This window comes from Vespa mandarinia, chromosome 17, assembly GCF_050613455.1.
Source record: "Vespa mandarinia isolate Hongniang chromosome 17, ASM5061345v1, whole genome shotgun sequence".
NCBI lineage: Eukaryota > Metazoa > Arthropoda > Insecta > Hymenoptera > Vespidae > Vespa > Vespa mandarinia.
Genome location: NC_140826.1, coordinates 3,300,001 through 3,327,500, shown reverse-complemented (window position 1 = coordinate 3,327,500; position 27,500 = coordinate 3,300,001). Strand labels below are relative to the sequence as shown.

At 28.2% G+C, this 27,500-nt stretch overlaps 4 protein-coding genes across 10 annotated transcripts in view; 2 read left to right on the top strand and 2 right to left on the bottom strand.

Moving 5' to 3' along the window:
- The window catches only part of dcma (syntaxin-like domain-containing protein decima), a 32,343-nt gene extending 29,423 nt beyond the window's left edge, over positions 1-2,920 (top strand). For all 3 annotated transcript variants that reach the window (XM_035870346.2, XM_035870344.2, XM_035870342.2), the window contains one exon: positions 97-2,920. In XM_035870346.2, coding sequence (XP_035726239.1) covers positions 97-257 — 161 coding nt within the window. In that variant the 3' untranslated portion in view covers positions 258-2,920. The remainder of the gene's footprint in view (positions 1-96) is intronic.
- A 2,884-nt stretch (positions 2,921-5,804) lies between these two features.
- On the bottom strand, positions 5,805-12,362 carry LOC118443453 (uncharacterized). Its single transcript, XM_035870466.2, has 11 exons — positions 11,956-12,362; positions 10,921-11,824; positions 10,602-10,690; positions 10,320-10,520; positions 9,677-9,916; positions 9,440-9,609; positions 8,881-9,342; positions 8,471-8,793; positions 8,263-8,366; positions 6,843-8,180; positions 5,805-6,740 (listed from the first exon to the last, which is right to left on the bottom strand). The coding sequence occupies exons 1-11, from the start codon at positions 12,070-12,072 to the stop codon at positions 6,540-6,542; spliced, it is 4,149 nt and encodes a 1,382-aa protein (XP_035726359.1). The 5' UTR covers positions 12,073-12,362; the 3' UTR covers positions 5,805-6,539.
- Positions 12,363-12,755: 393 nt separating this feature from the next.
- Srp9 (signal recognition particle 9) lies at positions 12,756-15,110 on the top strand. 2 transcript variants are annotated; one of them, XM_035870609.2, is made up of 4 exons: positions 12,756-13,024; positions 13,574-13,642; positions 13,730-13,841; positions 14,348-15,110. In XM_035870609.2, the coding sequence occupies exons 1-3, from the start codon at positions 12,953-12,955 to the stop codon at positions 13,823-13,825; spliced, it is 237 nt and encodes a 78-aa protein (XP_035726502.1). In that variant the 5' UTR covers positions 12,756-12,952; the 3' UTR covers positions 13,826-13,841; positions 14,348-15,110. The 2 variants fall into 2 exon arrangements, with proteins under 2 accessions (XP_035726502.1, XP_035726501.1); XM_035870608.2 differs by lacking the exon at positions 14,348-15,110 and having other exon boundaries at positions 12,757-13,024; positions 13,730-13,951.
- LOC118443512 (band 4.1-like protein 4) overlaps positions 13,989-27,500 on the bottom strand; it is a 45,401-nt gene continuing 31,889 nt past the window's right edge. Inside the window, exons 4-15 of one of the 4 annotated variants that reach the window (XM_035870605.2) lie at positions 23,725-23,822; positions 19,939-20,059; positions 19,716-19,803; positions 19,180-19,296; positions 18,324-18,842; positions 17,937-18,151; positions 17,422-17,497; positions 17,222-17,307; positions 16,678-16,848; positions 15,256-15,529; positions 14,417-14,523; positions 13,990-14,159 (exon numbers count right to left, since the gene is read on the bottom strand). In XM_035870605.2, the coding sequence (XP_035726498.1) occupies positions 14,123-14,159; positions 14,417-14,523; positions 15,256-15,529; positions 16,678-16,848; positions 17,222-17,307; positions 17,422-17,497; positions 17,937-18,151; positions 18,324-18,842; positions 19,180-19,296; positions 19,716-19,803; positions 19,939-20,059; positions 23,725-23,822 (1,909 nt within the window). In that variant the 3' untranslated portion in view covers positions 13,990-14,122. Of the gene's footprint in view, positions 14,160-14,416; positions 14,524-15,255; positions 15,530-16,553; positions 16,849-17,221; positions 17,308-17,421; positions 17,498-17,936; positions 18,152-18,323; positions 18,843-19,179; positions 19,297-19,715; positions 19,804-19,938; positions 20,060-23,724; positions 23,823-27,500 lie in introns of those variants that run through there. The other 3 variants (XM_035870606.2, XM_085662310.1, XM_035870607.2) reach the window with 3 other exon arrangements.

Here is a 27,500-nt window from a genome sequence, read left to right as displayed (position 1 = left end):
TTATCTTTCTCTCTTTCTTAATTTATCGTTCTCATTGTTGTTGTTGTTGTTTTGTTTTTTTTTCTTTTTTTTTCTTTTTTTTTTTTCTTTTTGCAGAAAAATGTGTGGCCCTACAGGAAGCCGGAAATCGCGTAACTCGTAATAATGGCGGACGAAAAGTGAATCGATGGAATACTAGCAACAGATCGCGACAATCCTCCTACTGTCGCTGTGGTTTCAAGTTTCTCTGTTGTACCGCCAGAACGAATTACATTTGAGATTTGCAGAATGGGTTGTAGCAGTGAAGGGCTTCCACCTGAAGAACTATCAAAGAAGAAGAAAAAAGTAGTAGAAGCAATCAACAACTCTCGTTCAATTTAATTTCATTTCTTTTTCATTTTCTTTTCTTTCTTTTTTTTTTTCTTTTTCTTTCCTTTTCTTTCTTTTCTCATATTCTTTCATATCCTTTCATATCCTTCATTCACTCTTCGCGAGTGCATTTCTCGCTTCATATTTTTTATATGTTTATTTATTTCAAAAATTAAATCGAAAAATCTTTTACAAATTCATGTTTTACGTTTCTTTATTTTTGATTTGCATAACAAAACTTTGTATCATCAAAATAATTCTACATCTCTATCGTATATCTTTCTAATATTTCAATGAATTTATTATCTTTTTCTTTTATTTCCTCTTCTTCTTAACTATATGTATTTTTAACTAATATATAAGAACAGTCGATCGTTTAATTATTAATGAATATTTAATAATGTACATTATATGTAAGTACATATATATTTGAAAATTCGCGCGATCGCCATCTTGATTTATATTATCAAGCGACCGACCAATGAGAAACGATTTCGATCTAATTCTTAAAATATAGAAAGTATGCCGCACTGAATTTCCCTGATTTAGATCTATATCGATATTTATTTTTCGAATCTTTCAATGAATTTATTATATTTCTATTAATATCTTTCTAATTTATATATGAAAACAGTTAATGGATTTTAAATAATGTATGCTATATATAAGTACGTGTTTGAAAATTCGCGCGATTATCATCTTGATTTTGTATTATCGAACGACCGACCAATGAGAAACGATCTCGATTTAACCCCTAAATTAAATGAAAATATGTCGCACACGACGCGTTTCCTGAATTATTCGATACGTTAATAAGTTAATAAGTTGATGATTTAGAAAACGAGAGTATGGCCTTTGATAAAGAAAAATAGAGAAAAAAAAAAGAAAAGGATAAAAGAAAGGAAAAAAGCGAGGATCTCCCATTAAAAATAATCTCTGGATTTAAGTGTGTCTAAAGAGAAGAAACAAATGATAAAACAAAGAAATGAAAGAATATAAAGAAGAGGTGTTAATGGTTAATCGTTGAAATTGTCAAGTGAAAAAAAAAGAAAAAAACAGTATCTCTTAATTTATGCGAGTATAATAATAATAATAATAATAGACAATTATTATCGATCGAATACATTATAACAAACGCGTTATATCTATATACGATATAATTATTATTGCAAATATTTCATGGTGGCGTGGCGGGCAGAGGGGGGACGGAGAAAACAAAGGAAAGTTTTACGCGAATACAATGGAGAAAAAGAAAGGTAAAAAGAAATATATCGATCATGGCGTATCACGTTTTAAAGAAAAAAGAAATAGAAAAAGAAGAAAAACAAAAAACGAAAGAAAGAAGATCGGAATAATAACGACGAAGGAAAAATAATTCCAGAGAGAAGAATATACAAAAAAAAAAGAAGAAATAAAAATCCCCCTTCCCCCTAAAAAAAAAAAAGAATTACAAGTAAGTGGACCAATCGTCGATTTATTTATTCCGATATATATATATATATATAAATATATATATATATATATGTATATATATGGTTATACATACAACTTAATAATAATACAAAGGGAGATAAAAAGAAATCAAAAATGACGTATATATATATACATACATATAAGTACTACTTAACCACAGGTTAGTAGAGAAAAAAAATGGCCGTATCACGTGATCCTCGTATCGATATTTTAATATCGAACGAGTTTCTCGATCTCGTTTAATCGTAACTGTACTCCGAGATATATAGTGATATATTTATTATTTAAAAAAAAAAGGAATAAATAAATAAATAAATAAATAAATAAATAAATAAATACATAATATATATTTATCGTATGATGAAAGAACACGTATAAAAGAATTAAAGAGAGAGAGAGAGAGAGAGAAGAAAAGAAAGTAGATATAAGAAAAAAAAAAAAAGAAAAAAAGAAAAAAGAAAAAAAAAATTCCTTTCCATTTTCTTCTTCCATTTTTTCATTTCTTTCCTTTTTTCTCTCACCTCTATTCACGTGAGTGTATTTTATTCAGTCAATTTTTTCTTGTTAACTTAAAGAAACTTCGAATGTTATATAATTGCATATTACGATTACGAATCGATCGTATTTAATCGGATTAACTCTTGAACGCAAATAAAAATAATTGTAATCCTCATATAAATTGTACCTGATGATGCATCACCACGATAATCACTGAAGTGACAATTTTCTCAATCTGTATATCTATATATGCATACATATATACATACATACATACATACATACATACATATATATATATATTTCCATTTCGTTACGTACACACAAATGAATACATATATATACATACATACATACAGACGTAAATGCATACATAGATGCCTGTAATTAATGTTGGATTATATAATAGACATTCAGTGTACAGTGCTTCGAAAAAAGAAATATATATATATAAAAAAAAAAAGAAACAAAAAAAAAAAAAGAAACAAAAAAAATGTTAATGAACTTCACTTTTTCGTTAGACGTCGTTTACTCGAATGTGTATTTGTTAATGATAAAGAAAGGACTTAAAGAAAAAAAAAAAAAAGAAAAAAGAAAAAAAAGGAAGAAAAAATAAGAAAAAGAAAAAAGAAGAAAAAGTGGAATAAATAGGAACGCGTACGTGATATAGGATTAACTACACATATCAAATTAACAATGAATGAATTGTAATATTTGAACAGTTTGATCTCTTTATTTCTCTAATCTACGATGTAATTAATCTATAAATTCACGTATTAAAATATAGTTATATTATATATAAATATATATATATATATTATGTCTCTTAATGATCGGCCGTATTACCGATTGATACGGTGTAAAGATAATTATATAGTAGATTAACTGCCGACAGGAGAATAAATATAAAATGATCGAATATTGTACAGTACCGTTATGAATTTAATATTATATTACTGCACAATAATGGAAAGAGAAAAATTTTAATGAAAAAAAAAAAAAAAAAAATTGATCAGTTTTAAAGAACTATCATTTGAATGATATTATATATATATATATATATGTTCTATGACATACGAAAGAGTAATCAAATAAAATTGTACGAAGTGTAACATACGTTGTGGAATAATAAAATCGATTTGTCAGAAAAATAAAAAAGTGAGAGATCCATTAAATGTTTGTTATTAAAAATATATAAAAATTAAACGAGTACACGCGTGTGTGTGTGTGTGTGTGTTAAGAAAAAAAAACCACTGATTTACAGTAGCAACGTGTTCAAATATAATTAATCTTTGATCGATTTTTATTAACAAGATTTCATTTTGAAAATGAAGATTCAAACAAGAAGATAATCCTTATCGAACATTTGATAAAATTTCATTATCTTTGAAAAAACAAAAAAAAAAATCCAATCAAAAAATGATTTCTTTTCAATCTGATTCCTTTGAAAAGAATTCTCTCTTCAATCGTTTGTTAATTTCAGAGATATGATATTTTTTTCAATTATATACGAACGTATAATCGACGAGGTCTAAAGTGAATTAATATTTAAACGATAAATACATTCGCTTAAACGATACAAAAACTCGTAACAACGTGAGAAAAACTTAAAATAATCCTAATGTATAAAATTTCAATAATTAAAAATTTTTATCTCAAATTTTATTGATCCAATGAGATATAAATATGAACGATCTTTATCATTAACTTTAACGATTTTCGAGTTAATTTTTTTTTTTTTGGTACTCAATGCACTCACTTTTTCTAAACGCGTTAAATTTATTAATTAATTTATTATTAATTAATTTATATAATTAATAATTAATTTAACTTACGATAATTTTATTTAATCCTATATTTAATTCATTCCTATTTATTCTTATTTACTCTTTATTAGATTAGATTAATTAGTGATATTAAAAATCCTAGCGTGGATTTAATTTTATTTGTTGAAAAATTCAATTAGATTATTTAACAAATGTGAATATTAAAATAAAGAGTCAACGTTAAACCCATGGGTCTCCAGATGCAGCAACCTCCACGTGGTGAGACCTGGATCGTTAATACTTGCGATGTATTGTAATTTTATGATAAATCATGCAACGCAAGTATTATCGTGCGAATGGCTGCATATTTCAATTCTTTTTCAAATATCTTTCAAATATGAAAAGATGTTAAACTTTATACTGATAATTATAAGTATGAATTTAATAGAATTCTTATCAATTTAGTATTATCACAAATGATTTTTCAAAAATTTTCATTTCTCATATAAACGCGATATAGGATAATTCGTATATATATATATATATATATATATATATATATATATATATATATATAAAGTAATATATATGATTTTATTTAATTATTAATAAAAAAAAAAAAAAAAAAAAAAAAAAAAAAATTAATCTCTTACTCGATGATTTATATTTAAAATGAGGTTCTTTAATAAACTTCATGCTGATATAAAATCTTTATTACAAAAAATAAATTAATTCACTCTACATATACAAAAATATATAACTAATTAATATTAATAATACTCTCTTTCTTTCTCTTTTACGATGATCTTATAAATAGATTATTATTAAGAATTGATGAAGAAGAAAAAAAAAAAAAGAAAAAAAAAATAATATGATAGTATTCGATACTATCATATTATAGATATTACATACGTGTGAGTGCGCACACATTTAATGTTATCGCATCATATTATTAATGTATTTAATTTAAGGCATATTTATTTGAATAAATAAAAATGCTTTAAATGTTACAAAAATTGTGTGTAACAATAAGACACTAGAGTACATTGTCATTATATGAACGTATTATGACGATAAATCACTCGTTGGATGAAATTCATTTTGAGAAAGCATTCTTTTCTTTTTATTTCTTTTTTTTTTTTTGTTTTTTTGTTTTTTTGTTTTTGCTTTTGTTTTAACCCAAATTGTTCTACTTGGAAAATTTCAAGTGTGTACACACATTAATAATTAAAAGTGCAAAAAATGAATTTGAAAATTTTCTCATACGAGTTATATCATTTTATATCATATATAATTATAAATCATCTTATATCATGGCGCATAACACACACATATATATATATATATATATATATATATACATATATATATAGTATATATATATATATATATATGGCGCATAATATATATATATATATATAATTCAATTTGATTGCAGTTAAACAAAGATTATAATTTATCTCTCTAATTTTCAATGTATTATTAATATAAGAATCGTTTTGTCTTGCTTGCACATTAAATTTAAAAGATCAGTATGAGAAAACTATGTATCAGTAAGATAACTTTATATAACGTAAATGATTCTTTGTACAAACTTTAAAAAGATGCGCTAATATAATTTCTTTTTGAGCATTTATACATAAAATTCTAATTGAGATTGTTAATACTCGATAACCCTGCCTTTGTACAGGGAAGTATTAATATTAGACTACAATTGCATTTTTAATATATATATATATACTTTATAGTAATTTTAATATTTTTTTTTTTTCTTTTTTTCCCTTAAAGTCTAATAAGACTCTTTGTACCTACTTATTAAAAAAAGAAAGATCCAATAAAGATCCAGTCTTGGAATAAAATATTATGTCAGAACGCTTTGCGAAAACACTTTATCTATTTTCCTATTTTTTATATTGGATCTATATCTTTTTCTCTTTCTCTCCCTCTCTTTCTTTCTTTCTTTCTTTCTTTCTTTCTTTCTTTCTTTCTTTCTCTCTCTCTCTCTCTCTCTTTCTCTCTACTTATATATATATATAATTAGATTATTATAAAATCATGGCATAAAAAACAATAATAAAAGTAAGGCTTTTTCCTCTTTATAGATATGTTTTTCTTGTTTTAATTAATATATAAATTTTTAGTAATATATAATTAGTACTCTGATGAGCATCCGGAAAGTTGTACTTTAAAGTTTTCTTTTAAAATTAGATATTAAAGTTTACTATCGTATTAATCGCGTAAACGTCAAAGGAACACTATTAAATCTAACTGTACTTATAAATTTTCAACTTATAAGTCGCTAAAATAAAAATTCTTTTCTAATAGTGTTATATAATAAAGTGCTATAATTTACAAACGTCTAGCCTCTTCTAACTACGCTTTTGTCTAACTTATATAAAAGCTATATTGCATATCAGTATTATTTAATACATATTTCAACAATTATTTTTGTACTTAGATTTTTGTGTTTTCCATTTGTTCTATTCTCTTTCTATGTTGACACTCGATTTCCTTAATCTTTATTTTTACTTTTTCCTCATAATTACTCATAACTTCGTCATGTCTTTTTTGTACTTGTGTCATGGCTTTTTTATATCCTTCTTCTATACGTTTGCATTCGCTTAGAAAGAATTTTTCTTTTTTTTCTGCGTGCTCCTACGAAAGATACAAATAATATCTGTAGAATTATTACTTTTTTTATTTTTTTTTTTTTTTTATTTTTTTTTTTTTTATATCATTCATTCGACTATATCTTACCTTATAATTAATGGCAGATTTCCTTGCTGATTGATATTTAAGCTTTAGCATATCTATATTATTTTTTATTTCTTTCTCTTGTTCTTTCAACGCATTATTTTCTATTCTTAAAGTTTCTTCTATTTCTCTTAAATTTTTTATATCATCCTTCATAGTTACATCTTTCGCTTTAATATCTTTGATTTCTGCAACCCAAGTGGTCATTACCTGAGCCATCAGATTTCTTTCATCCTCTATGTCACTTTCATTTTGCTTTAATCTTTCCTCTAATTGTTCGATTTTCAACTTTCTCGTTAACAATTCTTCATGATACGTCTTTAATTTGTTTTCAATAAATTTACTAACAAATTGTTCTCTCATTTTAAAGGACGAAAAAATTGTTTCCTTTTCCGATATACTGTGCTTCAATTTTTTCACCTCCTGTTCCTTCTGTAACAATGTCACTTTATATCTTTCTTCGAATTCTTTATTTTTTTCTCGATATTGTTCCCCTATCGCACGAAGTTCTTGTGTAACTTTTTGTTCCATTTCTTCTCTGACCTCCTTTATTACCATTTCTCTTATCTTTTGTAAGTCCGTCTCCTCTTCCAAAGTGCGAGGTGATAAATTCAATTTTCCAGATACTTGCCTTTGATTCCTAAGACATTCCTCAAAGCGTATAGCCTGATTATTTAATTTTTCTAAAAGTTGATCCCTCTCCTCCGTAATCTTATCGAAATCATTTATTTTTCTAATCTTTCTCTCTTTCTCTTGTACATCCTCTTCGAGCCTCTTTATCCTTTTCTGCAAATTATCACACTCCTTTTCCTTTCCCTTTAAACAATCCAATTGATTGCTCAATTTTTTAACCAAATCTTTATACTGATATAATTCTTTTTCCAATTCGTGCTTAGCATTAACAAAAGTAACGTCCTTTTTCATTCTATTTTCAATAGTTTGTTGATCAATCTTTTTCCCCTCGGACAATTCTAATTCCAATTGCGTTATTTTATCTCTAAAGATATTCTTTTCGGTCAATAATGTTTCACAACGGCTCTTTAGACCCTCATTTTCTATTTGTACACGTGTTATTTTTAATTTCACCTCGTCCGAATCATCTCTTTTTAATTTTTTATTCAATACCGATAACTGAGAATCCAATGAAGATATACGTGTAAGAAGTTCATTTCTTTCCATAATAGTATTATCATATTTCTTTTTCCATGATTCCTGAGAGATTTCCATCTGTGCGATCTTTAATCTTGTATCGTCCAATTCCGTTTGATATTCTGATAATTTTTTATGATCCTCTATTGCCAATTGACATTTCTCTTCCAATTGAAGATTATCATCTTCAAGCTATTAATTAAACAATAGATACAATTACATATAATTTTATTAATACATATTCATATTATATGAGAAATAATTATAGACTTACTTGACTGATTCGTTGTAAATGTTCAGAACAATGATCAGGCAATAATATACTTATTTGTTGATTAGGATCCGCATTTCTTAATTCCTTCAATGCTTCATCTTTTGCTATAATTATAAATATACGTTATGAATATCATTATATTAACATAATATACATTATATATTTTATATCGATTAATGTTATTAATTTTAAATAAAAAATCTTTTACCTCTTTCAATTTCTTGATGAATTTTTTTCGTGTACTCCTCTTTCTTTCGTTTCTCCGACGACAAATCTTTTTGCAATTCCATTATTTTATTTTTATAAGTTTCACATTCTTTATTCAACTTGTCGATAAATTTTTTTTGCGTTTCCAATTCGTATTCTAATTTTTCAATATCTCTTTGATATTCCTCTAAGCTACCATATTTTTCTTTCAACGTTCTTATTTCTTCTTTATGTTCATTAATCAATTGTTCCTTTGTACCACAAACGTCTATATACAATTCCTTAACATGATCTAATTCTTTTTGTGTTTGTTCTAACTGTACACTAAAAATTAAATTGTAAAAAAATTATCATACGATTTGGATTTAATCTCAGTGATATAATTTCATAAAATTTTATTTTTCTACTTACGTTAATTGTACTATATCCATTTTTGCTTCCTCCCTAACCCTTTCAACAGCTTTAGCATGTATCTCTAAATATTCTTTATTGTATTTTTCAATAACTTCTTTCTCTTGTATACTCGTACTCTCTTGATGTAATTTCTTTAATGTTTCTTGATTAATTGCTTCTGCCTCTTCTAACTTTTGTTCTAGATTTGATTTTTCTTCTTTCAATATTTCATATTGTTTTTTTACATCATTCAAATGACCAGACAATTTCTGTATTTGAGCATCCGCTTTTAATGCTTTATCGGTAAGAAGTAATTTTAATTCCAGTTCTAATTCACTGACACGTTTAGCATACCTAGCTGTTTCCTGTCTACACGAATCAGTTATTACGTTTGCTTTAGCAAGTTCTTTTTCTTTTTGAGATAAAGTATTTTCTAAACGAGTTATTTCTTTTCTCTTAACAGTCTGTCCAGCTAAACATCTGAGACGTATAAAGAGACGTATGAGAAAATTTTTATTAGAAATATTATAAATAAAATAATATCAATTAATAATGTTTCAATTTAACAATTATATACCTTTGTAATTCACCCCTTAATTTATTTGTTATATCATCCGAGGGTTTTGACCTGGATCTATTATGAAAATCTCCTAATTTCATTTGTCTTATAGAATCTGATTCCTCGTCTAACGTTGTCGCCAATGTATCATATTGCGCTGTTTCATTCTTAGCTATTTCTAATTTATTCTATGAACATTAATGAATTTAATATTATTAATAACTATCCTATTTATAATTTCAATTATAATTTTACCTGTAAATCTTGAATATTCTTCAACATATCTTCTTTTTCTTGTGATAATATTTTAATTTGAGCTTGTAATTGTAATATTTGTTGATCATTATTCGTAGCCATTAGATTACGACACTGAGCTTGACTTTTTTCTAATGCTTGAGCAAGACGATTTGTGGTATCGCCCTTTTCCAATATTAATGCCTCGTGAGCTCTTCTAATATCCGCCAACTTGTGTTCCAAAGCTGTATACGATGATTCCTATTTTAAATAATAAGTAATAGATTTTTCACAATGATTTTGAAACAAACGATTTCATTCTTTTTTTTTTTTTTTTTTTTTTTTTTTACATCAAGCACTCGTAACGAGAAATCATATGGATTTTTTTGAAATAAAATGAAAAAGAAAAAGAAGAAAAAGAAAAAAAGAAAAAAAAAAAAGAAAGAAAAGAAAAAAAGGAATGAAAAATTGCAATAGTTTTACAACACAGAAATACTATAAATGATAATAAACTTGCCCAAAGATCATAATTGTTGATATCCTCGCTAAGCGGCTGTGGCAAATATTATATCAAAATATATAATATTTACATCCTTTTTAATTTATTTCATTTAAAATGACTAAAATATATTAAAGTAAATATATCATTTAATATATTACATACCTTTGTATTCAATTTATCCGTAAGTACGTCTATTTGAGTTTGCATATTTTTTATTTCCACTGCATGTTTCTCTTGAGCTTGTTTCAAAAACTTCTCATTAATTTTATCACTGGTTTGCAATGCATGAACTCGTTCCAAGACAGTAACTTTTTGTTGGAGATCGACAACAGAATCCTTTGCACTGGCTAATTCCTCAGTCATCTGAAATAAAAAAGAAAAAATTAAATAATCTTTAAAAGATTTATAATTAATATGCGATAGTTAAATAATATTTCTTCTTACATTTTGATTTGTCGTTTCTAAAACGGCATTCTTTTCTTTTAACGATGCCATTTGTCCTTGAAGATCTATAATTTCTGCCTTGGCGTCAACTGGAAAATGAAAAAAAAAATTTGTTAATAATTTCCCTTGCAATGACAGATTTTGTTTCCTTAATGCATACAAATACATACACATGATGCTTATCATTATTTTTTTTTTTTTTTTTTTTTTTTAACGAATGAAGCATCGCACACACCAAATGCAGAATACAATGTTAAAAATAAATAATAAAACATAATCAATGGAAATATCCATGGTTAATCCAAATAATAATTCTTACTGAGAGCATGCTGTGCTTGATTCCTGGATATGTTGGATCGTTCGACTTCTGCCTGCAACAAGACTATCTTTCGACTAAATTGGTCCATTTCAGTTTCTTTCTGATGTTGTAACTTTTGCAAATCCTCCGTCAGTCGTTTTATTTCTTTCATCCTTATAGTATATAAAACTTCGAGTTGTTCTTTACTGCTATACTCGGTAGTTTTATATATCGTATTTTCATCCAACATTTTTCCATTTGGACTTATTTTAAAGCAATGATTCATTTCTTCGGACGTAATATTATCACCACCGCCAAACTCATGGATCTGTTTACATTGTACATTGTTACCATAATTTTCTATATAACCATTATTTGCATAATGTTTTTCATGATTGTTATAATGATTAGCTGGTGTCTCGTAATTATAAAGATAATTTTCATTAAACGTATAACCATCCTCAGCGTGACATTCCAAATCTCTAGGGCAGGAACTAGAATTTGGAAGTCTTGCCAATTCGTAGGAAGTTTCCATAGTTAAATTATGCGCCTCTATAGGTTTTTTATTTTTATGCGGTGTTAGTGTTTGCCCATACAAACTAACATCTCTTTGAACATCAAATGTACTTAATGGAATATCAGATTCTGTCCTATAATTCTTCATTGTATCATGATTATAATTCACTGAATTATCTACATGGTCATAAGCTCCATAATCATTACATAATTGTGCAGATGTTTGAGTTTTGAAAGGTAATCTCTGTTTAGTGATATTGGTATGTTCATTTTCTTTGGCACTGCGCTGATAATGGCTACTATTAGCAGAACTGATATCGTTGTCGTCGTCGTCGTCATCGTCGTCGTCGTCGTCCTCATCGTCATCATTTTCTAAATCATCGAATGCATTTGTCAACAAATCATTAATCTAAAAATAAAACAATATGGACTTAAAATTGAAATTCCAATGAGATCACATTATAAATTCATTTATAATCATAAGATAAATCATATTAACTATTATAATCAATAGCTTATATTATTTTTATAAGTTTCTACCTCTTCGTTGCGTCGTTTAAGATCCTCTTGTTCTTCATCTTCCTCTAATCTTTGTTTACTTGTATTTAATTGTAAACTTTCAGAACCTTGAAATAGGCTTATACCTGGTCCCTCCATTCCTACCTTCTAATTCTCACAGATTTATTACACAACCCAGACATTTATATACAACATATTTTTGTTTATACGACCATAACCTAAACGCAACAAGTGGGTCAAAGAGAAATTGTCTTAACTAACGCGCACAGTTTATAATTAAGAAAAAAATTTAGGTATATTCATTTTGAAAGAGTTTTCAAAAAACCTCATACGTCAACGCCACGATAGATCGTAAAATTTATCAACTATTGTTATGCACTAAGATTTGCTTGTAAACAATCTTTCAAAAGTCAAACACCATTATGTAGGGAAGCGTGCATACAGAAATAAATTCTTCAAGATTTTATGGCTTTTCATTGGTTAACGCTTTTATGGTGCATTCATAAATGCATTGAAAAGACGCCATTATTGTAAATATCGTCACTATTGAAATAGTTTGGGTGGGGGTGAGCCAATAATATAGTTTCAATCTTATCTCTCTTCCGCATCTTTTCCCGCCATTTTCTAATTCCCCACCATTTCTTTATAACAAACACCAACAAAATTTTTAATTAATTATATAAATGAAAAGATTAATTACTGATAAAAAAGAATTCTATTATTTTTCATTTCATTCCTCTTATTATTATTCGAAAAAGTAATTCATCAAGAAAATTTATTGATCTACGACAAACACTAGGCGGCGCCAGTTGTCATCTACGTTAACCTCCTCTTTGGAATATGTTCGAAAGATTTAGTCTTCGTTTGTACTCAAATGTGTTTCGTTAAATTATGTGAGTCATTAATTTAATCGGACGATATTCATTGAAAATATACGTATATATATATATCTAATTGAAAAGTATTTGTGTACGATTAATGATAGAAAAAAAAGTATAATTAAATATCTGTGATAACAATGACATACTTAAATTCGTGGGAGGAATTTGAAAAGGGTGCGGAGAGGTTATATCTTCAAAATCCAATGAAAGTATGTATGTTAATATCTATAAAATAAAAATTTTTCCCTATAAATTATTTTTTATAACTTTTATATTAAATTATTTTCGCGATTTTTTTCTTTTTTTTTTTTATGAAAATAAAAATTCGAAGATTTAACGGTGATAATTTTAGCATAATAATTGTGAATATTTAACCTACTGTGCCACTTATTATGCTTTAAGGTATTTAATTTTTCGTTAAATTCATCTTAACAAAGTTTTGTTGTAAGATTTAATATAACAAGAAGAATACATTCAGACACAAGAGATACATTTCAATTATTAACAATAATCATTGCACGATTTGCGTTTAAGTATACATATTCATGCATGGTTTTTGATCGATTGGTATATAATGGATTTTTAGTTAATTATATTTTCAGAATAATTCAAATATCAGATTATAGCGTATATTATTATTATTATTATTATTATTATTATTATTTATTATTATTATTATTATTATTATTATTATTATTATTATTATTATTATTATTATTAATTATTATTATTATCATTATTATTCATCTCTATCTTAGGCCAGATATTCAATGAAATATTGCCATAATAAAGGTGTTTTATGGCTGAAACTTACAGACAATTGTACAGTAAGTAATCGCTCTTAATAAATTTATTTAAATAGTTTATATTTTTAAAATATTCATAAACTATCGGAGAGCTTCTCTTGATTTCAGTGTCTACAATATAAGACAGAAATAGCACAAGATTTGAAGAAAATGGAAAAATTTATAGGAAATCTTATGAGGCATATGGCATCGAAAGACAGTTGAAGAGTGAAAGAGGAAGGTTATTATAATAATAATAAGAATATCATTTTAAATAATATAAATAATATGTAAACACACAGTGCATTCATGAGTTTAGCGAACTTTTTATGTGTCATATATATATATATATATATATATATATATATATATATATATATATATATATATATATTATAAAGATTCAGTTGACTGTTACCTAACGATTATAAAGATATTTAATTTCATGAGGTATAAAAATTTTCTTAAATATACAATATGTGCATAAACTTCGGCTTGAGAATTTTAATTAAAGCTTCATGCTCATTTCTGGTGGCTCCTTTGCCTCCTTGTCAAGGTTCTGCAAAAGAAAAAGAAAGAAAGAAAGAAAGAAAGAAAGAAGGAAAAAAAAAAAGAAAAAAAAATGAGAGAAAGATAAATACTATATGCAAATATACGTACATACATATAAATATACATATACATATATATTTTTTTTCTTTTTTATTTTCTTTAATAGATAACTAACTAATTTAATTACATTCACAGTACACAATGCAATAGATTATTAATAAAGCTAAATTCAGACAAGAGAGTAAGCATGAAGCAAGCACTTACGATATAATTGGCTGAAGAACAGCATCCAGAGTAGTGTCAACAGGAGGGTAGATGTCTTGATTCGAAGATAGTTCGTAGTGCACCTCTCCCCCTAATTGCAATTGCGTCTATACCAAAGAAAACTATTTTACTATATCTACTACAAAAGGTATAAAGATGAAATATCTGAACGTCTACGTAGTAATATTAGTATTAACATTATGGGATGATTATAATGAAAAATAAGTAGCGAAGCTAGAGAAAATGTGTTTTTCTTTTTTTTTTTCTTTTTTCTATTTTTTTTTTTTTTTTTTTTTTACCACCGAAACCGTGAGTAATAACTAAAATATTCCCTGATGTGCATAAGAGTGCATATATTAATTAATTTATTATAATTAAATTTAGTATACTATCGGATATATATAATATAATATATATATAAATGTGTCACCCTTTTTAAAAGCGATAAAGCCCGAAACTATCTACAGTGAAGCGCAAAAGAGTGCTGCCCATTTTTATAATGCATTAGAAATTACGCAAGAAAGCAAAAGAAACTTGAAACATTTTTTTCGTACTTCTTTATCCCTATACCTTATTAATTATATTTGAAAGAGATATTAACAAAACTTTCACACGTTATTTGCAAAACACAATGGGTCATATAACGATGAAGATATATAATCATTAGGTATAAGAAACAAAAATTGTTATATATATATATGTATGTGTGTGTGTGTATTATGTGTACGTACATATATATATATATATATATATATAAAAACAAAACAAAAAAAAATACAAAATGACAAAAGAAAAATAAAAGAAATTAAAAAGTCAAGCTTTAAGAGAGAAATACGTACTACACGAGTGGGCTTAGTGCTGTCGGCAGAGCTTGAGCAGCAACTTGAAAACTCCTGTGGTGTACTTTCCCCGAGCCCACTGTCCACATTACTGCCTATTAATATTCTGTTGTTACGGGTATAATAAAAGTCCCTCCTTGTATTATAATCGTTCCTTATAGCGTCTGGATACTTTGTCTCAATTTGACTGGATCTTGTTGTAGGGAAATTATAACTTCCATCGCGAATATGTTGAATCACTCTTCTGTCTCTTTTCCCGAGCGATCCGATTGTTCTGAAAGTTAATCCTTGACAAATTTTGGCTTACTAATTCTTTTAGGACGCAATACTCTTTTTTTTTCTTTTTCTCTCTCTCTTTTTTTTTTCTTTTAATAAATCCTGATAAATCAATATAAAGGACACACCTCTTTCTACAAATGGGATAACGCATTCCTTAATATATTATTTTGTAAAACAAAACAAAAAAAATACAACACATACGCAAATATTTCTACGCCTTATCGGTTTTTTTTTTTTTTTTTTTTTTTTTTTTTTTTTAATAAAAATTCTCCATACCAATGCCAGACCATAAACAGGGATTAAAAAAAAAAAAAAAAAAGAACCTAATTGTATGTAAGAAATCATAAAATCCCCAAATCATTATTTAGCCTAATTTCATTTAAATATATATACACACACATACAACACAATCAAGAACAAATAGTAATGATACACACACACACACACACACCACATATAAACAGGCAATAATAAAACAAAACCAAAAGAAAAGAAAAGGAAAAAAAAACAAACAAACAAAAAAGAACTCTAATTAAAAAATAATAAACACACACACACATACAACATACAACATACAGATGAGTTGCGTGGAATATATACCGCACAACTTTTGATATAAGAGACAACAAAAACAAACTTGACGCCGTACAAATCCCATTATTCAATAATAGAAATGCGGTAGATATATAAGCGTCACAAGGGGTGCCAGCTAGGAAATAAAAATACACACAGGTGCGACAAGCTGTTAATTTCACAGATTTATTAATGGATTTGTCATGCTTCGAATAAATAATAAAAAGGGCGGGCATGCTTAAATTAGAATAATAATGTACGCATGCTCTCTAAATAAATAAACATTAAAATTAAAAATTAATAATAAAATTAAATTAAATTGAATCAAATCAAATCAAATCAAAAAAGGAAAAAAAAAAAAAAGAAAATAAAGAAAAAAAATTAAATTAAATTAAATTAAATAAAAAAAAAAAAAAAAAAAAAAAAAAAAAAAAAAAAAAGAAAAAGTATAAGACCATGCATTGGGGGTAATAATCTAAGGTAATCTAAACAATGACTACGGATCCCGTTTCATCCTCCGTTTGTGGAGGATGGCCGTGGAGGTTGCAGGCCGTCTTGAGATCATCGTACCTAGGTAGGGACGACGTTTCTGCATCGTCCAAACGAGAATTGCTAGATTGTAGGGGACATTGCTGTACAGATTGCGATTGTACCACCGTATAAGGAATCTCTCGACGTTGCTGTTCGCTCATTCCAGTGGTATCGACTAGGCCAAACTCCAAATGTCTGGAAAATGTGCATCTTTATTGCAATAGAAACAAACCAAAGGAAGAAGAAAAAGAGAAGGGTAAAGAAAAAAAAAAGAAAAAAAAAAAGAATAGACTAACTCGACTCTGTAGATAAGAAACTTTCTTGAGTAATATCATTATTATGATCAACGTATAATATAATAGAGATTTAACATCGGGCTCGATAAATGAATATATATATATAATTAGGTTGGAAACTATGAAACGGGCGTTTTTGTTTAGTTATTTATTTTCATTCAACGCTCGTTTCATAGTTTCCAATCTAATATAAATATATATCCAATTTAATTTAATATCGATATTTTTTTTATGGTAAAAAAAAAAAAAAAAAAAAAAAAAAAAAAAAAAAAATGATAGTAACATACTTTCTAAGCTCATCCGGTAATGGTTGCTTCTGAGAAGGACTCCGATGTCTACTTCTATGCCTTCTTCTAGGCTCTGTATGGCTTACCTATGTAAAAAAAAAAAAAAAAAAAAAAAGAAGAAGGAATAATAATCATTTGTTGATTTTTTTTTTTCCATATATATATATATATATAAAATCAAATTGAATTTATATACTCACGATGGCTCTTTGTACGCCTTCACCTTTACGCCTTTGCGCTTCCCTCCATTGAGGTTCGGAATCTACCAACTCGTGTCTAAGGGGGGAATAAAGGAAATAATTAATTTCTTTTTAATTCGATAGTTAATATTTTTGTACATTATTCCTTTTTTCATTTCTTTTTTCCTTTCCCCATTTTCTTTTTTCTTTTTTTTTTTTTTCCTCAAAGGAAACTTGTATATATTTATATCATTAGTTCTTTTATCTATGAAAATCTAAAAGGGATTTGTTCCCACCACGTCCTTCATCATTAAAATAATTACCACTTCTAACACACTTTATTTATCCCACTATCGTGAGAATATACGATATATATATATATATCAACTATTATTTCCTTTTTTTTTTTTCCTTTGAGATCAACGTAATTCTCACTTCGACAAAGAAAATTCTATTAACATATTATAATTTCGATCTTGTCCATTATATGTATATATTATGAAAATATGATTCGAAGGAGGGACGTTAATAAATACCTAGAAGAACGTGAACTTCTATGCTTTCTACGATGTTTTCGATGTCCTGATCGTGTATCCGATCCTCTGGAAAGTTCTGATTCGCAATCGGAATGTCTACTATGTCTCCGATGGCTATGACTATGACTTCTTCTACGATGACCACCACGACTATGACTGTCCCCAGAACTTTGGCTCTCAACGGAGCTGCTCCTACGTTGGAGTCTGCTCAAGAGCTACAAAGAAAAAATAGAAAAAAAAATAATGTCAATTATCCCTGTTAAAAGCATATTTAAAACATCGATTGATTATGGACGACAATTGTATGACGATTGGATTATTTTCTATTTTTCTTTATTATTATTATTATTTTTTTTTTTTCTATTCTTTTCTTTTTCCTTAACTTACCGCCGGTGCAGTTCCTGCTGAACGAACCGACCGAGGACTAGACGACGTGTAAAGCCCACGAGGTTGACTCTGAGTCCAAGGAGCACTTCTAATACTCCTTGGACTTGAGCTACTACTAACTTGTCTTGTATTTTGAGCATTGCACAGTACATTAGCATTAACTTGATTGTTACATGGATTAGGACCAATTGTCGTTGGGCCTTCGACAAATGGACCAACCATTTCTTGTCCCTCAACTACTCGTCTTTGTGCTCTTCGACTAGGTGTCCTTTGAAAGGCAGGTGGTGGATTTCTTCTTATCGAAGTAGCATGTTTTTCAGTACCACTTGGTGGACTGTACGAACGAAAACGTGAATATGGACTAAGTGGTGGTGGACCGGTTGCCATTAGTCGAAAGAATGCTTGATGTTCTAAACAACATTTCCATAGATGTCGACAAGCTCCTTTAGATGGTGTCTTAAAACCATGGGTCCTCTCTTCGGAATTCTTTTCGCTGACCCTCAACATAAAATATCTACCCTGAAATATATATACACACACTCACATACATATATATATATATACATACATACATACATACATACATACATACATACATACATACATATATATATATATAAATATAAAAGAAAAAAAGAAACTAGTTTTGTGCTATTTTCCTTACTTCATTAAAAAAGAAAAAAGAAAAAAAAAGTAAACATCATATTCTTCTCAACACACTTTATGATGATAACTTTACTCTACTTATTTTCCAATCTCCTCCCTCTTCAATCCTCTTCCTCTATCTTACCAAGAACGACGTTACTTATAGAGTATAACATCTTAAAGAGAAAATAAGAAACAACGATATACTTACTTTGTAGTAGATTTTATTGATTCTGGGCCAGTAGTAATTGCCCACTTTGGTCTTGTTGCGCAAGAGTATTATACCGCTTGGCGTCAGGCCCAGAAAATACTCAACGCTATCCTCACCCTAAAGGATGAAAATTATGGTCTTTCACTGGTATTATCAGGAGTTTAACATCGTGCTTCTCTCTCTCTCTCTCTCTTTCTCCCCACCACCACCACCCTCCTCCTTCTTCCTTTTTCCTCATCTTAGTAGTATACACTTACTGACAAGAGTTAAAGTAAAAGTAAATGATTTTCCAAAAAGAACCTTGAAATATTTTCTTGTTCTATATAACAAATTAAAGATATTCATTGATATTTTCTTTAAAAAAAAAAAAAAAAAAAAAAAAAAAAAGGAAAAGAAACAAATGATTTATCTTAGTAAAGATAAAATAAAATATACCTTTGTATGTTTTCTTCTGGATAATAAATTCTAGATAAATCTTGTTTAACTTTTGCCAATGAGTGTACAAAGATATGAAATGAGATGCAAAATATACAAACCAATACTGGATGCAAATCAACTCCGTACATCTCGAGCCACTTTACTTTATCGAGATAATTCAGTTCTGCAGCTGCCGGCAATTGTCCACTGAAAAGTAAAAGGTGTGAGAAAAAGATCTGATTAAAATTTAACAAATAGAAGAAGAAGAAAGAAAATAAATAAATAAATTAATTAATTAATTAAATAATTAATTAATTAATTAATGATCGATTAAAAACTTACACGAGCGTCTTGTGAAGTTCAACTATTCGATTCTCCAACTCGGCCGTTTGATTCGCAAGGAAACGAAATTCTGTAACGTAGCCTAAGGAATGCCTTCTTGGATCGTAATCACCCAATTCCGCTAAAAATATGAGAAGAAGAAAAAAAACAGTTAATAAAGAATTAAACAATAGGTAAATAATTCAATTTAAAATTTATTTCTCATTTGGTCGAGAATTCTAATTCTAATTGATTCGAATAATGATTAAAACGTCCTATGATAGCGTAAATATTACTAAAAGGAAATTCTTTGAGAAAGATCGAAGAAAATTTTCTTTAAAAGTTTATAATTAATTTCTTAAAATCAATTAAACTTTCCTGTTGAATTTTTGATCTCTCAATCGAGGGATATATCAAATGTAAATCTGATTAATAGTTAAAGAGAAAGGGAGAGAAGAAAGATAAAAAACAAAAAAAAAAGAAGAAGAAGAAGAAGAAGAAAGAAAGAAGATAAAAATTATATTATAGTAATCGATAGAACATAACTATGATTAATAACAATATCATAACATTTAATTAAAATAAGGGAAAGAAAGAAAAAGAAAAGAATTCTATCAAAATAATTGAAAGGATATACATAGAAGAAAAAAAAATCTTACTTTTTTTCTTATTAAAAAGATTATGATAATTTATAATAATAATATTAATAATAATAATAATAATAATAATAATAATAATAATAATAATAATAATAATAATAATAATAATAATCCTATTGAAAGTTATCCTATATGAAGTTAGATTAGAAAAAAATAAATCAATAAATAAATCAATCAATCAATCAATAAATAAATAAATAAATAAATGAATGAATGAATGAATAAATAAATAAAAATAAAGATAGTGGATGAAAAGGATGTTAACGAGGGCTCGTTCGCACGTCAAGTTTAAGTACATCATCCGGAATTTGAAACGTCGAGAGTATCGTCCATCCTTCTTTCGTCTACGTAGTTTAACATCTTTTCATCTCTTTCTTTCTCCTTCTCTCTCCCTCTCTCTCCCTATCTTTCTCTTTCTCGTTTCCAAGATTCCTCTTCTTGGTTATATCCAGCCTCCTGAGGAGAGATCATACCTCAACTCCGTTAATTGAATCACTGACTTTGATGAATATCGGCTCCGACTAGCGCGAGAGAGAACCAACACAGTTTATTTTCTCTTTGTGGTTGAACTCTTCTTCTTCTTCTTTTTCTTCTTCTTCATCATCATCATCATCATCATCATCATCATCATCATCATCTTCCTCTAACTTCACAGAATAAGAAGAAAAAGAGAAGAAAATAGTTTGTTGCACCTTCTTACTTGTCGTCACCGTCGTCTTCTCTTGTAAGCTCGTTCGTTTGTATAATTACCGGACATCCTACCTTCATACCCTTCATACCATCGTAACCTTCCATCGTCAAGACGAACCGATTATCCTCGCTACCACCTAACATAATTTTTCTTTACCTAATAACGCCCGGTCATACCTTTTTCTTTTCTTTTTTTTTTTCTTTTCTTTTTTCTTTCTTTCTTTCCTTCTCTCTCTCTCTCTCTCTCTCTCTCTCTCTCTCTCTCTCTCTCTTTTTCTCTTTCTCTCTTTTCTTCTTCTAATTTACATCCAACCATTACAACGTTTCTTTCTTCCTTTAATATCAAGGAACTTGATATTTCTCACGCTTTAGATACTTCTTTCTTCTTTGTTGTTATTGTTGTTGTTGTTGTTGTTATATGGTCGTTATTATGGTTATTGTTGTTGATGTTGTTAATTTACACACCTTAGTTGGAGATCTTTTGTTTTTTCTTTTTTTTTTTTTTTTTTTATTATGGTTTTTCTTTTCTTTCTTTTTTTTTGTTTTGTTTTTTTTTCTTTTTTTCTTTTTAAGAATATTATCAGGGTCAATCTTTTGGATAAGATTTTGTTTAAATTAGGAAAAAAAAAAAAAAGACCAAATCACATTTTGATATGTTAAGTAGAATTTTTTGGTATTGTGAAGAGTCTAAATTGTCTTATTTTTTTTTTTTTTTATTGTTAATGTACACAGATCTTTTTAAAATTTGACATCTTTGTTTTTTTTTTTTCCTTCATTTTATTTGAATATTATTAAAGCAGATTAAAAAGTCATTGAGATATGATTTATTTCAAATAGGAAGAAAATATCATTTGTAGATTTAATTTTTGGATAAATTAAATATTGAACATATATTTATTATCTACGTAAAATTCAAAAAGTTTTCTATTGTTGATATTTAAATTTATGTTTCTTTTAAATTCGAGAGAATCATTTAATTTTTTCCAGTCTTCTCAAGGTAAATCTTTCAGACAAGATCACGTTCTTAGTTTAAAATCCCCAGACATTTTCATTGGTATATCAAATAGAAATAGTGATACATGAGAAGGAGTTTTTTTTTCATTTCAACGTCATAGGAAAGACGAAGACAGACTTATCCCTTCTTCTATTTAAAAAAAAAAAAAAAGAAAAAAAGAAAAGAAAAAAGCTTCTTCAGCTTCTTTTTCTTCTTCCTCGTAGATCTTTCTTACCATCAGCTGCAAGACGCACGTCTTCTCTCTTCCGTCTTCCGTTGTCAAACGTATTCGGAGAGTAGCCGAAGAAAAGCTCTTTCATTTCGTTTCTTTTCAAGTTCCGTGAGACGCAAACAGAGAGTAAGCGAATGTAAGAGAAAGACAGACAGATAGATAGATAGAGAGAGAGGGAGAGAGAGAGAAAGAAAAGAGACCATGGTACATATATCTCTGCCTCACAGACTCCCTTTCTCTATTTGCATGACTTTGAATCTCGCGGGAGATAACTAATGCGCGCGTGGACGACTTGCCAACCTAACCTCTGAATCGTCCACCAACGCGCGGTAGCTGAACTTTTTAAATAACGCGCAATTACTTCTTCAATTCTTTCGTGAAATTATTTCTAAGATATTTCTATTTTTTTTTTCCTTTCTTTTTATTTGTTCATTTCTTTTTTTCTTTTTTTTTTCTTTTTTTTTTTTTTTTTTTAAGGAAAGTATAATTCCACGTTCTTTTTTATTTTTTTATTTTTTTTTTTTTTTAAATATCGTCGTACACAAATTAAAAAAAGAAAATGTATCTTAATATATTCGAAATAAATCGTGAATTTAATAAATAATGTCAATGTACGTGTACAGATGATTTGAAATTATTTGTTGTTTTGTTCTTTTTTTTTTTTTCCTTCACAAATATGGCCGCTTCCGGTAAATATTTAACGCGCGAATTTCAAACGAAATCTATTATTATTAAACTATTATTGCAACTATATATTTACATATGTATGTCTTCGATTAAAATATTTTATTTTTGTTCATTTCTCGATTACATCAGGAGAGTTTTGTAGAGAGAAAAAGAGAGAAAGAGATAAAAAAAAAAAAAAAAGAAAAAGAAGAAAAAGAGACAAAGAACGTTGAGAGGGAGACTAAAATGTAATTTTTACATTGGCTGATGTAAATCCTGTTCGCGTGGGAGTATATCTCGTGATATCAATCCAATCTTCCTTAAAACGTCAAGAGAAAAGAATTTCTTCATACAATTTTTACTTCGCGAGAGAAAAGAGGAGAGACATTTTTTATGGAATAAAAATATCCCTCGTATTATTCTCACGTAATTAATTAATACATTTTAATGGAAACAAATCTTTAACATTAACAATATAATTCTATTGGTTCATTTTTATATATAAAAAGCGTTCAGACATTTTGTTCATATATCATATATCGAATTTTATAATACAATCCACTTACATTGTACGACGTATGCCCCTAATTCGGCTGCCAGATCGAAGGATACAGGTAATCTTCCCTGGAGAATGTCCTGTTTCACTTGCAGAAAGAATTGATACCTGCGAAATGATTAAAAAAAGAGAAAAAAAATAGAATTATAAAAAGATAAAAATAACGATAAGAATAAACGAAAATATTAGATCGATCCAAAATAATTACTTTTGCTTCAATTCTGTTATTATCATAATATTAATAAAAAAAAATATATATATATATATAGAAAAAAAATTTGAAAAATTATTATTCAAGAATTTACGATTATTATTCTAATAGAACTGCAATTATTGTATAATTGTCAAACAAATAAAATCTAAGAACACACATACACACACACACATTGTGACCATTTTCAATAAAACTTTTAGCATTATTTTACATGCAACGTTGATGCACGTAAGTTCGTTCATCGAGGAGATAAAAAAAAAAGGAAAAGAAAAATACACATACAAAAAAAAAAGAAGAGAGAGAAAGAAAGAAAAAATAGGCAAAAAAGAATAATTCGAAGGTTAGATTTATCAGTGATAAATGGAATTAAAAAAAAAATCTAAAAAGTGTGTCAAATAAAAAAAAAAAAAAAGATATAAAGTCATGAGAATAAATCTAAAATAAGAATAAGAACGAGATTATGGTGGATAAAGGGGAGTAGAGAAAGAGAAACGAAAAAAAAAGAAAAAAAGAAAAAAAAAAAAGAAGAAGGAAAGAAAGAAAATTAACAAAAAGTAAAAAAAGAAAGAAGGAGTAAGGAGAAAAAAAAACAAAAAAAGAAGTAAGAGAAAAAGAAAAAGCAAAAGAAGAAAAGCTAAAAGAAAAAGAAGTGACGTTGAATTTTTAGCCTGCGGCTTACGTCTCGCCGCAAACTTCAGTTTTACCACGGTCTTTCGCCTTGCGGTTTCTCCGCACCTTGTCTCGTAGAGTTATCGTTAAAGGGTTTCCATCCTTTTTTATCCCTTTTTCAATCTCACTCCTTCTCTCTTTTTTTTTCTCTCTCTCTCTCTCTCTCTATGTCTGTCTTTGTCTATGTATCTCTATCTCGCTTGATTCTTCTTTCTTTTAATCCCCCTGATTCCACTTGACGGTTTTTTCATTCTCGCCAAGCCAACCATTTTTTTCTTTTTGCTCTTTCTTTTTTGATCTTTCCTTTTCTTTTTCCTATTTGTTGTTATATTTTTTCTTTCTTTCTTTCTTTTTTTCTATCTTATTCCTATATCTCGATCCATCCAAAAGGGCTTACGTCGTCACACTTGGATTTTCTTTTCTCTTATCTCATTCTATTTTCCACTATCCAACGATATTTTCTCTTTCTCTTTCTCTCTCTCTCTCACACACACACACACACACACAGACACACACATTTTTTTTCTCATGTGCGTAAATTTCTTTTTTCCTTTTCTTTTTAATTCGACGATTATATTCGTCAGACGCGATCGACGCTCAGCCATTTTGAATTGAAAAAGTTTCTTCATCTCTTCATTCCGTGATATACTGTTAATACTTCTTATAAAAAAAAAAAGAAAAAAAAAGAAAAAGAAAAAATTGGATTTTATTGTTATAAAAAAATTGTTGATCGATCAATCGAACGCTTTATTTATTTATTTATTTATTTATTTATTTATTTATTCATTCGATTGAATATAAAACGAATCGATCGTACGAAACTATCTGTCTGTCTGTCTGTTTGTCTGTCTGTCTGTCTGTCTGTCTGTCGAATATAATATATCTGCACAAAAAATATCAAGACACACGTGGGCTCGTAACCTTATGGTGAAACGTTGCCAAGGACCGTTTGCAAAGTTTACGCTCTGGCGCAAAAGGGAACTTAAAAATCCTTTCGTGCGTTCGTGGGCGGACATTAGTAAGATAGGCACGACCTCGATATATAGCTCGACCGTTTCTTTTCTCTCTCTCTCTCTCTCTCTCTCTCTCTCTCTTTTCCTTGGCGAGTTTCTCGCGAGCGAGCAAACAAAAAGAGAGAGAGAGAGAGAGAGAAAGAGAGAAAGAGAAGAAGGGGGGGACTTTGTAACAGCGAAAAAGTGAGTGACTCACAGAACGAGGCTCGTGCCACCGTAATATTTTTACCGCTGCGTTTTTTTTTACGGACATCTCCATCTATCGGCTCGAATTTAAACAATGTCTTATCATTGTTTATGCTTTAATAATATTGATAAACAAACAACGACAACGACGACGATGATTAATTGATTGATTGATCGATTTATAAATTAATATTTAATAATATAATATATATTATCGAAATTCTTTTTCTAGACATATTAGAATCTATTTAATTGACAATAATGTAAATTAATTATTGAAATTGTTTATCTGCAAATTTCTCTCTTCGCAAATACATTACACTGCTATTACAAATAAATAAAATAAAAATAAAAATAAAATAATGAAGAAACGCGATAGTGTTAAAAAAAAAAAAAAAAAAAAAAAAAAAGCCAAAGAAAAAAAAAGAATGAAAGAATGAAAGAAAAGAAGAATGATAAAAAAAGGGTAAAGGAGAGAAGAAAAAAGAAAAAGGAGAAAAGAAAAGAGAGCACAATTTAAAAAAAAAAAAAAAAAAAAAAAACAACAAAAAAAAGGGAAAAAACGATAATACAAATTCGAAAACGGCGAAGAGTATTTCGTGGCTCTTGGCGGCAAACGTTAGATAGGAAGGAATGTTCCCTATAATTTTCATTTTCGGTAGGATAATTGGTGCACGGAGTTAATTGGTGGGAGCAGCACAACGATGATGGTATTCGGTTCGTTGCCTAGAGCAAAATGCGAGGATATAATCTATGGACCGAAAAAGAGAGGAAGAGAGAAAGAGAAAGAGGAGAGAGAGAGAGAGAGAGAAAGAGAGAGAGAGTCCAGACTTAGTTGTTAGAAACGAGTCAAAGGAGAGTTTCTCTTTCGATTACAGGGGGGGGATGGATATCCCAAAAAGAGGTTGGTGGAAGAGAGTAGAGAGTTGAGAGAAGTCTCTCTCTCTCTCTCTCTCTCTCTCTCTTTTGCTCTCCCCCTCCCCCTTAACCCCTTTCTTTTCTCTTTTCGGTTCTCCAACCACCCACCGGCACGTTAAAAGTTCGACTTAGGCCATGGCGAACGACGCACGCCAAACCCACTTGAAATATTTTCGAACACGGATCCTAACTTCTTCTTGGCTGCTATCCAACATTTTTATTTTATCTTATTTTATTTTATTTTATTTTATTTTATTTTATTTTATTTTATTTTATTTTATTTTATTTTATTTTATTTTATTTTATTTTGTTTAATTGTCTCTTCCTCTTTCTTTTTTTTTTCTTCTCTTCTCTTCCTTTCTTTTCCTTTTTCAATTGGACCCCATTAATGTCGAATTTATTCATTTTAATGACAAAACCGAACTGTTCGTTTCTCAAAGAAAAACACTAATAATAGTAATAATAATAATAATAATAATATAAAATAGAATTGATAACGTTAGAAGAGTTATGTTTGTTACGTTCCATCAATTGGTCATACTCGAGAATAAAAAATGGAAGTTATATTAGCATATAGATTGAGTTCGTCTCTTTTTAAACTTCTCTCTCTCTCTCTCTCAATCCTTCTTTTCTTTTCTTTTTTTTTTTTTTTTTTTTTTTTGGGACTCCAAATACTACTCTTTTTTATCGATTAACCTTGCAACTCACTATGACGTTCTCCATACGCATAATTCACATTTTATTATATAACACATTCTATAGAGGCTTTTCAATTATATTTCTTCT